This window comes from Exophiala dermatitidis (assembly GCF_000230625.1).
Source record: "Exophiala dermatitidis NIH/UT8656 unplaced genomic scaffold supercont1.3, whole genome shotgun sequence".
NCBI classification, from domain to species: Eukaryota; Fungi; Ascomycota; class Eurotiomycetes; order Chaetothyriales; family Herpotrichiellaceae; genus Exophiala; species Exophiala dermatitidis.
In genome coordinates this window covers 1104570-1114554 of record NW_008751648.1, presented here as the reverse complement: position 1 = coordinate 1114554, position 9985 = coordinate 1104570, and the positions used below count along the sequence as shown (strand labels likewise).

Genomic DNA, 9985 nt, shown 5'->3' with positions numbered 1-9985 from the left:
GAGAAGAGCCGTTGTCTTTTGAAATAATTATTACGCTGCCCACCTCCCAACGCGGCAACCAGTCAAACGGCTTCGAAAGGTCAAAGGAAACGACACGTCAAGCGGAAGATTCAACCGCCATTCTTGCACACCTTCTACATTCTTTCCCTGTCTCTGCCTCTCAAAAAACCACCAGGGTCCGTCAGCATCACTACTACACGAAGCCAGGTCTGCGAAGCCTAATTCGTCAACATGGTCTACACAATTGTCGTGCACATGCGCGCAAAATCCTCCGACCCAGCTGTAATCCGGAAGCTCAAAAATAAGCTGATCGAAGCCTCCCGCGTGTACTCCAAGGACAAAGAGACGCTATCTTGGTTTGTCATGCAGTCAGTCCATGACGAGCGGGATTTCACTATCGTTGAGCGGTACGAAAAAGAGAGCAGCCAGAAATACCACCTAGAAAACCCATACTGGAAGACCTTTGATCCTTACGTGAAGCCCTTATTGGAGGGTGAAATGGATCTGAGAAGGTATGAAGAATTGGATACCAGCCAGGACGTCGTGGTGGAATAAATCAAGGGATGGCGGAGCATGCAACAAGAGGTTATGGCCAAAAGTTCTGTAACATTTTCAATCATCGTTGATGTACTTGTCAAACACTTCAGGATAATGCCTCTGTCCGACGTCTCTATGACTTCGAATCTTGGTCCGCAGTTGCGCTTCTCCCCAAGTATCATAATTTCCACGCAAGAAAGGGCTGTCGATTCGTTGGCCCTCTTCTGATTCTCTTGTGTTCCACTTCTTGTCGTCAAAGTGCTCCCACAGTGTTTTCAGGTCTTCTTTGGTCAATTCCGGTTGAACTCCCTGGAAAAATGGCACACTATACCTGTCATAGTCGCCTGGGGGCAGGAGGACGCGGTGCGTTGTGGCCTTGCATACCCCATTTGTGACTACTTCAAACGCCTGACCCATATTGACGACGAATGTGCCGGGAACGGGAGGCACATCGAGCCAGACGCCGTCCTTTGAAAGAGCTTGGAGCCCCTTGATGCTCGGTTCCGAGGCCTGAAGAAGAAACGTCATCCATCCAGAACTGTCTTTGTGCGGGCCGACGCCTTGGGACTGGGCGTCGAGAGTGGCATCCGGCGAGGGTCGGTAATGTGCCAGCTTGAGGCGATGTTGTGGTCCAGTGAAGGGACTGAGGCTGCGAGGCGGCAAGCCCAGAGCTTCCGTGACCACTGTAAGAAATCGAAGTGCTAAATGTTGCATGGCTGCAATGTACGCTGACACTATCTCTCGAAATCGCGGAATAGCATCTGTCTCTAGCCACTGATTGGGACCTTGCAACCGGTTATACAGAGGCAGAGTCGGATTGAGGCCGTGCTTGTCAGGCAATTCAGTCGCATATTCGAACTGTTCCCTCTGGTCCTGGACTCGAGCAGTGACCTCGGCGCCAAATCTGCTGTATCCTAGAAAATGCGGAGACTGTACCATTGCCACCGATTCCTTTGCCTTCTCAGGTAACGTAAATAGCTTTGGGAGAATCGACCCCAGGTCCTGGATGATCGCTTCGTCTACCCCATGATTGGAAAGATATAGAAAGCCAACATCGATCAAGGCATGTCGTATCTCCTCCAAGGACTCTGGGCGGCTGGAGGGATCCTCAGCCTTGCGCAAGTCGATCGTAGGTATTGATGTGGTTCCCGGGCAAGCCTGATATGGGCATCGCATTTGCTACACGACAACAATTTCAAACCATAACTCTTTATAACAAGTGATCCCTGCATTTGCCGAGCGCCCAGGGCCCCCAACAACCTGTCTCCAAGTGATGAGGTGCTCGATGAGGTGCTCGAGTACCATTGGTGGTAAAAGCGGCAAGTTCAGGCCACCAAATGCAGCAACGCTCCGCTCAGGGAACTTTTGCGGCGTTCCAAGTTCAATAATTGACGAGATGCGCTTCATTGAGAAGCCATTGCAGAGTCGCTATTCACCCGGTTCGGAGCGCCTGGTGTTAAGCTAGGGACATAGAACATGTCTTCAGCTGGGTCGCCCCTCATCTACGTCTGCCGGAGTTGCAGGCAGAATGTCCGGCGGGCTTCGCAAACTCCACGATCATTCAGTACCACTGCTGCCAGATCAAAAGGTGCCGTTCAGAATGTTTTACTACGACCAGCAACCGCGTAGCTAACAGCGCTCCAGTGATACCTTCTTTCGCTCCGACGCCTTTTCCAGAACTTGACGAACTTCTGTTGACATGGCGCCACAAAGTGTTCATGCCGGCGGCGCTCCAGAACCACCACAGAGCCCTCATCTACAAGAAGTCGCGACACCAGACTCTCCTGAACGAACCTGGCGTGACGGTGACGATGTCCGACGACGAAGAGATCAAACTCGAGCCGATGAACTACTTCGACAAGCCTAATAAGCAAAAGTCTCTACGAACGATTGCCGAGTTCCTCAGCAACACCAACAGCGATGCCGTTTGGAAGAACCTGCCGTCGTTCCTGTCCGGGATGGTGCTGGCCAAACAGAAGATCCCTACATATTTCTACCAGAAGATCACGCGGAAAGCGGGCGAAAATGGCAAGGAGCGTATTATCATCCTGTGCGCGGAGAAGGCGGAGGAGACCGGCCTGAAACTGTCCAAGGGCACGGTTGCGAAAGAATTGATGCTTGCTTTCCACACCCGTGCGGCTCTCGCTGGTTTTAAAGGCGGTGAGCTGGAAGCAGCTATGCGCCGGGCGGAAAAGGTGGTGCGAATGCTGGAAGACGAGTTATATGATGCCGACAAGCTGAAAGAGGACGAAGTGGATGCTCGCAAGTCGCCCTTGGTGGCAAGTGTGATGACCGAACTTGCTGCGGCGAAGGCAATTGAAGGGCAGGACTCTGATGTTGCGAAGGTCGCCAACTACGCGACAAAGATGCTCCATCTTGCAGCAAAGGAACCTCACACTGGCTTGGACCACCCTCCTAAAGGGGACGGCATTCGCGAGACCCGTGCAGCCGCCAACATTGAGCTCGAGAACCTGTTGCCGATGCAGAATGCCATCAAGCTGGCTCTGGAACTGGAACCCATTAAAAACTCCCAGCTCGGGAAGGAGCTGACGGAAAAGCTGAGGTCCGTAACTGATGAGGTTGAGAAGAACGTGAAGGTCCTTCGTGACACCGCCGACGGTGAACCTAGGCGAGGCTTGGAGATGTATGATCAGATTCACGGAACGGAGTACAACCCGGTTGCAGCCAACGAGGCTGACGGGAAAAGCTCATAAACGGCGAACAGAAAGTGTCATATATAGATATTGTCTTATATTCCATGGTCAGGAGACGGCGATTCTGTACTATCATACTTGGAAACTTGGATTCGAGTATGTACCCAATATTATCTGGCGGATACGATAGTACCATGGTACTTGCAGATGGCATCTTGTGTATTGCCCCATGATATCCGATGAATGCTGTTGGTACACTAACTGTATAAGATCATGTACATGTATGCATCCTTATAACATTGCAACGGATGACCTGGTGTGGTGGTGCGAAGACAGCATCCCTATCAACTTGGGCGAAACATCCTCCGACGATCTCAATGATTATTATTATTGACCTGCGGCATACTAGGAGCCAGCGTCCATCATCCACACTGGCTACCCTTATTACTATACTATAGCCAGGCTCCCTCCGACCCTTTTCGACATTCCTCACGCTCACACCAGGACAATCATGTCATAAGACAACCTAGAACCCAGGGCAACGCCCTTTCCTCTTAGAGCAATCTATCTGCTTTCTCCTCTCTGTTCGGCGATTGCGATTTCACCAACCATGGCGAATCCTCAGTCGGAAGACCCCTTCCTCGAAGTCCAAACGTATGCAATATATAACTCCCTACGCCTCGCAGCGAAGTCAAACGAACTAACATTGGCCCCCCTCTGGGTCTCCTATCTTCCAGTGATGTCCAGGCAACCCTCCAATCAACCCGCCACCTATTCTCTTCCTACCTCCGCATCCGCACACTATCAACATCACCCACATCTCCAGAACTGCAACAGTCGCGGGCAGACTTACAGTCGAACCTCGAGACTTTGACAGCTGACCTCGCGGACCTACTTGAATCCGTGTCTGCGGCAGAAACCGACCCCTACAGATTCGGACTCGATGTGGCCGAAGTCCAGCGACGGAGACAGTTTGTCAAAGATGTCGGCGACGAGGTCGAAGGCATGAGGCGCGAACTTGAGAATATAACGGGCGAGACTTCTCAACATGTTGCCGCTGGGGCAGGATCCACGGGCCGCCTCCCGTCGACGGTCGCTGGCTCCCGGCTCCCAGCACCAGCGGCCTTTGAAGACGACGACGACGACGACGACTACAACAACGACAACGATCCTTATGGCGAATTCGAAGCCCAACAGCAAGCTACAATCATGGCCGAACAGGATGAACAGCTCGATGGCGTGTTTCAGACGGTTGGCGTGTTGCGTGGCCAGGCGGAGGATATGGGTCGCGAACTCGAGGAGCAGGGTCAATTGCTCGATGAGGTTGATACGTTGGCCGATCGGGTCGGTGGGAAGTTGAGTGTGGGAGTTAAGAAGGTGAACCAGGTCATAAGGAAAAACGAGGACACGGTCAGCAGCTGTTGTATTGCTGTCTTGATTGTCGTCTTGATTATACTGCTGATTTTGGTTATTGTGCTTTGAAAAGGTGTGGGAAATAAACCCGCGAAATTTACTAAAGGCAGGAAAGACTCGAGAAAATGGCTGCGAGAGACACAAAGGATGACCCGACGGCTTAAAAAGATGCAAACTTGAAACAGGTTCTTATTCGGTCACACAACTGATATTACATGTGGGAAGGTGGAAATGGAAGGCAGCAAACGTTCAGTCTTTGCGCTGGCGTTTCTTCGGTCTGTCATCCTTCGCATCCTCTTCTTCCACTTCCTGGACCTCGGTGGTGATTTCGCCCTCAACCAACTCCGGGGCGTCATCATCCGAGGATTCCTCGTCGTCGTCGACAATCTCATTGACCTCGGAGGATGAGTCGGATCCTTCTTGAGCAGACACTGCACGAAAGTCAGTACGACCGATTTTGGCAACTTTAGAAGGAATGCAATGCGACTCACTGAAATAATCCATGGCATCTGCCCAAAGTTCCTCTGCAAGGACGATGGCAACCTCTTCACCAGCCGGGAAGATCTCGACTTCCAACATTGGCTCTTCATCTTCGTCGTCTTCGTCGTCCTCATCCGCCCCGTTGGCTCCGTTCTCCGCAACAGCTGGTTTGGGTTGGGGAGTTTTGACGGCGCCGCGGAAGCCGAACCAGTTGAAGAAGCTTGGTTCCAGCTCGGGGCTCTCGTCCAGCTTGGCCATCTTTTCGCGCAACTTTTCATGCTGCCACAACGACTCCCGCTCGACAATGTCGATTTCGTTCTCCCCATTCTTCAGCTTCAGGGCTTCTTCTGCTTGGTAAAGTTCGACGGCCGCATCAAGCAAGCCGTGGGTGACGTCCCGCCGCTTGTTCTTCCATTTGATCGCGACTGGTTTGGACACCAAACTACCAGGGCCATCATCCCGAGGCTTGTACTCAAACTCTTTGACCAACTTGGTATCCTCTATGAAGTCGTTCTCGGCAAATTCGAAGGTGAATCGCAGACTGCGAGGCTCGCCAGCGGTTTCCGACTCAATTTGATATCGCTCCACGGAGAAGGATTTGATTGCGGAAATCAGAGCAAGGTCATCTGGCGACAAGAACTGTTGGATTTCCTCCGGTCCATTGCCGAAGACGGTAGGCCAGAAGTCGGGGATTTTGTCGAGCAGCTCTTTGCGCTTCGAGTAGAGAGGTTTGAGGGCAAACTCTTTCCTTCTCACTAGACAAAACTGTTAGCCGACATATACACTAGACTGGTATTCCTGCAGAGGCAAACCTACAGGCATCGAGTTCGACCTGTGCAAAGTCTTTTTCCAGGTCTCCAAGTTCCGCGAAGAGAGTGGTAACGTCTTCTGTATCGGTAGCCATGGCTTTTGGTGCTATATTCTGAACGGAATATTGTAAAATTAAGATGTTTCGTGTTGATTGTCTACAGGTCAACTTCGGTTCAAGAAAGAAGCCTCGAGCGCATTCAGAAAATAATTCTGCCGCGACTCGAAGTGAACTTTGAAAGGCGGTCAGCGAATGGAACGGTGCTACGTTGTTCCGCAGATGGCACTAGTACAGCATAATCATTGTATCACCGTTAAGCTACTACAAGTAGTAACCGTATTGGTACTAGTACTGTCGTTAGCTTGTTTGGTCGATCTGCTGCCACTGCAACTGCCAGTGCTGTTGCAACTCTTCTTGCGTGGTCCAAAGTTGTACAGCGTTGCAATGTTGTACATCCATCCCAGCAACCACATCGCGTTTGCGAGCCTATAACGTATATCAAATCAACAACTGTTGGCACAGGTTTGCCGAACTTATGCTCACGCCATACTTGCGTTGCCCAACCTTCTCTCGGGCGCGGGAGGGGCATTGTTGACTCGTGCTCCAATGTCCACTCCGGGTTCCGGGCTCAAGCATGTGGTGTAACGGTGTATACCCCTGACAATCCTGGCACGCTTCCAACAGGCCGCCAGGAAGGTACCCTGCATCACACTGGCGCAGCTGGGGGCGCTACTTGACTCGACAGACGACGTGCAAGCATGGAATCGCATTCGCTTCAGCCTCTCTACCTCATGTGCTATGCAACGAGATGTGTATAGACTTCGAGTACAGGCGGTCTAGAATTTGCCTGGCTGGTTCCATCGTCCGTCCCATGTGTCAAGCGGACTCGTTCCCAGGTTTGTTGGACGTCCCATGTGTTGACCCATGGCGTTCTACTGCAACATGCATGTTTCTTTTTGCCGGGTGCAGTTCAAGGTGCAGCAAGCTAGCGAGCAGGGAATCATGCACCCTGGCTTGAGCGACCACGCAGAGAACTTGTTGCTCTGTGGTTTGGAATCACCGGTCACAAGTGCTACCACGTCCTCCCTCTCCATCTCTCATGCCTGTCGTCGCTACGACAGTATGCTGCAGGGACTGCCGGGGTAGTCTAGTACGCCAAAGCACTCTCTACGGACACTCTTTCCCTTTTGAATGGTCACTCGCCTTTGACGTGATGCATGGAGTCTTTGCACGAATGCTATCAGCTCAGGTGGAAGGCTCCCATATCAAGTGTCAACAAGCTCATGGATCCCGCCCCCAGGCCTCCGCGCACTGCAGAGCCTGAACAGGCCTTATCCTTTAGCGGCACCGGCTCCGAGACTTGTGGCGTACGCTCTTGCACTACGGTGCGCCTCCAGGTGATCTGCTGCAACTCATCCTCTCATCATTGGAGCAACAGACGTTGGAACCTGTGATATGTTTGTCGGGTATGTATCCCATCTTCCGGCCCCACACCACCAATATCAGGCGAGGCGTGGTAAGAGTAGCACTTCCTGGTGATCAACGTCTGGATTGCCAGCGCATCCAATGCGAACTCGCGAAATGGACGGTGGTCGACTACCTGTAGCTTCCCCTCTCAGATAAGCGTGAGCGAGGCCTTGTCTCGCCTCGACCACGATGTCTAGAACCCTTGCACATAACAGCAGAAGGACTCTCGAAGCCTTGAGAGGTCAAGTATCCCACCGGCGCCCATGTACTCCGGTCGCCTTCTACAGTACCGATTTTTCCTCCTCTCATCCTCTTCCTTGCTGTCTTTTGTTGCGCTTTCTACTGCGTAGCTGAGTACTAACGGCAATATGACGGTGTATACTTCAGATGCAGCTGCTTTAGAGGCAGCTGGTAAGAAGCAGGTCTTGAAGGTGAGTAATCTGACGAATCACCACTGCTGCCTTTCCCGTTAACAAACTGGTCCCAGCGAGAATGGAATTTTTGGGCCTTGCTTGGTATGTCAGCGACGACGCTGTGCACATGGGAAGCCACAAGCGCCTTGTTCGCTGGCGCATACACCAATGGTGGACCTGCCTCTGTGGTGTACGGCTTCATCGTGTCTGTGTTTGGTACACTATGTATCGCAGCTTCCTTGGCCGAAATGGCTTCCATGTGCGTTGGACGACTGTGAAGCTCAAGAAACAATTACTGACTACCGGGCTAAGTTCACCAATTGCTGGGGCACAGTATCACTGGAGCGCCGAACACTCGCCGTTGAAGTGGCGCGCCTTGATCAGCTATATTCAGGGCTGGATCACCATCACCGGCTGGGTCGCCGCTGTTGCATCGGTGTGTTACTTGATTGCAACCATGATACAAGGGTTAGCCATCCTCAACTATTCGGGATATGAAGCGAAAAGGTGGCATGCAACTCTCATGATGATTGCATTTGCTGGCGTCGCAGCTCTTGGAAATACCTTTGGCAAGAAGTTTCTTCCACTTTGGGAGACCCTTGGGGGTGTGCTGCACGTTTTGTTCTTCTTCATCGTCATGATCGCCATCTTGGCTACAAGCACCAAAGCCAACAACGATGATGTTTGGGGAACTTTGATCAATGACGGGGGCTGGGGTAGCGATGGCGTCAGCTTCTGTCTGGGGTTTCTCACGCCAGCCTTCGCCCTGGCCGGCGTTGATGCCGTGGTACACATGAGTGAAGAAGCATATGATGCTCCAAAGAATGTGCCTCGAGCAATGATTTGGTCGGTGGTTATTAATGGAACGGCGGCCTTCGCCTACATTCTGACCATTCTGTACGCCATCACCGATACCGATGCTGTCTTTGAGACACCAACCGGATATCCCATCATTGCTGTTTTCCTACAAGCAACGAACAGCCAGAAAGGCGCCACCGCGATGATGACAGCCGTCGTCCTCGTCTTTACTATGAACCTTTTTGGGTGTATGGCCTCGGTGTCACGACTGATCTGGGCCTTTGCTCGAGATAAAGGGCTTCCCTGCTCCCGAGTATTCTCTCACATCACACCGTGGAACAAGTGCCCGACAAACTCGGTTCTAGCAATCTTTGCTGCGGTTTCCCTTCTGTCACTCATCAACATTGGTTCAACGACCGCCTTTAATGCCCTGATTTCGTTGACCACCTTGGGCTTCTATTTCTCCTATGCGATCCCAACCGTCATGTTTGCAATTCGGCGATTCAGTGTCGACAATCCAATCAGCTTTGGACCGTGGACCATGGGAAGATTTGGCTTGTCCGTCAATATTGCGTCTTTGGTCTTTTGTCTCTTTCTCATCATCTTCCTGCCGTTCCCGCCAGTCCTCCCGGTCACGAGCCAGAACATGAACTATGCTTCTCTTGTATTCATCGGGGTCATGGTCATTGCCGCGGTCAACTACTTTGTTCGTGCGCGGAAACGTTTTCATGGACCGATTAAGGAGGTCGCTAGTGAGGCAAGTAGCGAAAACGTCGCTCATGAATCGGTGGTGGCGGAAAAGCAGGCACCGAGCACCTAAAACGACCGATGAGATTGAGGGCTTACTCTACTACGGTGCACTCTTTTCTGGATATCGGGATCAACGGCTGCTCATACGGCAGTGTCTACCTGCAAGTCTTCCAAGCATCTCGTGAAATCCTGGACCAACACAAGAACCATCTACAAATAAATAAAAGCAATACCTTGCGAGTTGCACATATGCTTCCAGCTTAGATAGCAATCCTTACATACAATTTTATTCTGCAATACCACCTTGGAGTCGACTACCATTGCCTTGCTCCGCATTCATACCAAAAATGATCTTAATCTCGGAGCCTGACCTTGAGCCTCAACGATGGCCAGCAGACCACAATTCGAGGCGGCGAGAGATTATCTTTCACTGAAGACCAGCAGCAAAGAAGGGAGTTAAGCCGGAGCGAGTAGTTTGGTTAAGCTAGAAAGCATGGCTGACGGTTGTTTCGAAAGGGAGATTGACGAACTGTGATCGCCATGATCGTCCTGTTGACATCGGACGAGCAAACAAACACACAGCGAACGTTGATATATATAACCGAGATCCTGGAGAAGACTATGACCGCATAACTATTGATTGCCAACAACAATGGGTAATATTT

General features: G+C 51.6%; 6 protein-coding genes across 6 annotated transcripts; 4 read left to right on the top strand and 2 right to left on the bottom strand.

The window, feature by feature from the left end:
* Nucleotides 1–115: 115 nt before the first annotated feature.
* Nucleotides 116–1787, bottom strand: HMPREF1120_03404 (naringenin 3-dioxygenase). Its single transcript, XM_009157472.1, has one exon. The coding sequence runs from the start codon at nucleotides 1711–1713 to the stop codon at nucleotides 613–615; it is 1101 nt and encodes a 366-aa protein (XP_009155720.1). The 5' UTR covers nucleotides 1714–1787; the 3' UTR covers nucleotides 116–612.
* On the top strand, nucleotides 232–555 carry HMPREF1120_03405 (uncharacterized protein; the record flags this gene model as incomplete). The annotated part of the gene is made up of 1 exon (XM_009157473.1): nucleotides 232–555. One exon carries the CDS (start codon nucleotides 232–234, stop codon nucleotides 553–555), a length of 324 nt encoding a protein of 107 aa, XP_009155721.1.
* Nucleotides 1788–2013: 226 nt separating the features above from the next.
* Nucleotides 2014–3251, top strand: HMPREF1120_03403 (uncharacterized protein; the record flags this gene model as incomplete). The annotated part of the gene is made up of 2 exons (XM_009157471.1): nucleotides 2014–2125; nucleotides 2182–3251. 2 exons carry the CDS (start codon nucleotides 2014–2016, stop codon nucleotides 3249–3251), a joined length of 1182 nt encoding a protein of 393 aa, XP_009155719.1.
* Nucleotides 3252–3801: 550 nt separating this feature from the next.
* HMPREF1120_03402 (uncharacterized protein) lies at nucleotides 3802–4673 on the top strand (the record flags this gene model as incomplete). Its single annotated transcript, XM_009157470.1, has 2 exons — nucleotides 3802–3845; nucleotides 3929–4673. The coding sequence occupies 2 exons, from the start codon at nucleotides 3802–3804 to the stop codon at nucleotides 4671–4673; spliced, it is 789 nt and encodes a 262-aa protein (XP_009155718.1).
* On the bottom strand, nucleotides 4640–6081 carry HMPREF1120_03401 (uncharacterized protein). The gene is made up of 3 exons (XM_009157469.1): nucleotides 5901–6081; nucleotides 5096–5839; nucleotides 4640–5035 (listed from the first exon to the last, which is right to left on the bottom strand). The coding sequence occupies exons 1-3, from the start codon at nucleotides 5986–5988 to the stop codon at nucleotides 4854–4856; spliced, it is 1014 nt and encodes a 337-aa protein (XP_009155717.1). The 5' UTR covers nucleotides 5989–6081; the 3' UTR covers nucleotides 4640–4853.
* A 245-nt stretch (nucleotides 6082–6326) lies between these two features.
* Nucleotides 6327–9647, top strand: HMPREF1120_03400 (uncharacterized protein). The gene is made up of 3 exons (XM_009157468.1): nucleotides 6327–7790; nucleotides 7847–8031; nucleotides 8085–9647. The coding sequence occupies exons 1-3, from the start codon at nucleotides 7728–7730 to the stop codon at nucleotides 9388–9390; spliced, it is 1554 nt and encodes a 517-aa protein (XP_009155716.1). The 5' UTR covers nucleotides 6327–7727; the 3' UTR covers nucleotides 9391–9647.
* The last annotated feature ends 338 nt before the right edge of the window (nucleotides 9648–9985 follow it).

Bases quoted from the DNA above. Each gene is read 5' to 3' on its own strand.
- HMPREF1120_03404 (XM_009157472.1), bottom strand. From the start codon at position 1,713: ATGCGATGCCCATATCAGGCTTGCCCGGGAACCACATCAATACCTACG.
- HMPREF1120_03401 (XM_009157469.1), bottom strand. From the start codon at position 5,988: ATGGCTACCGATACAGAAGACGTTACCACTCTCTTCGCGGAACTTGGA. The intron at 5,840-5,900 runs GTAGGTTTGCCT...AGTTTTGTCTAG, and splicing joins ACAGGTCGAACTCGATGCCT to TGAGAAGGAAAGAGTTTGCC. The intron at 5,036-5,095 runs GTGAGTCGCATT...ACTTTCGTGCAG, and splicing joins AGATGCCATGGATTATTTCA to TGTCTGCTCAAGAAGGATCC.
- HMPREF1120_03400 (XM_009157468.1), top strand. From the start codon at position 7,728: ATGACGGTGTATACTTCAGATGCAGCTGCTTTAGAGGCAGCTGGTAAG. The intron at 7,791-7,846 runs GTGAGTAATCTG...AACTGGTCCCAG, and splicing joins GTAAGAAGCAGGTCTTGAAG to CGAGAATGGAATTTTTGGGC. The intron at 8,032-8,084 runs GTGCGTTGGACG...TACCGGGCTAAG, and splicing joins TTGGCCGAAATGGCTTCCAT to TTCACCAATTGCTGGGGCAC.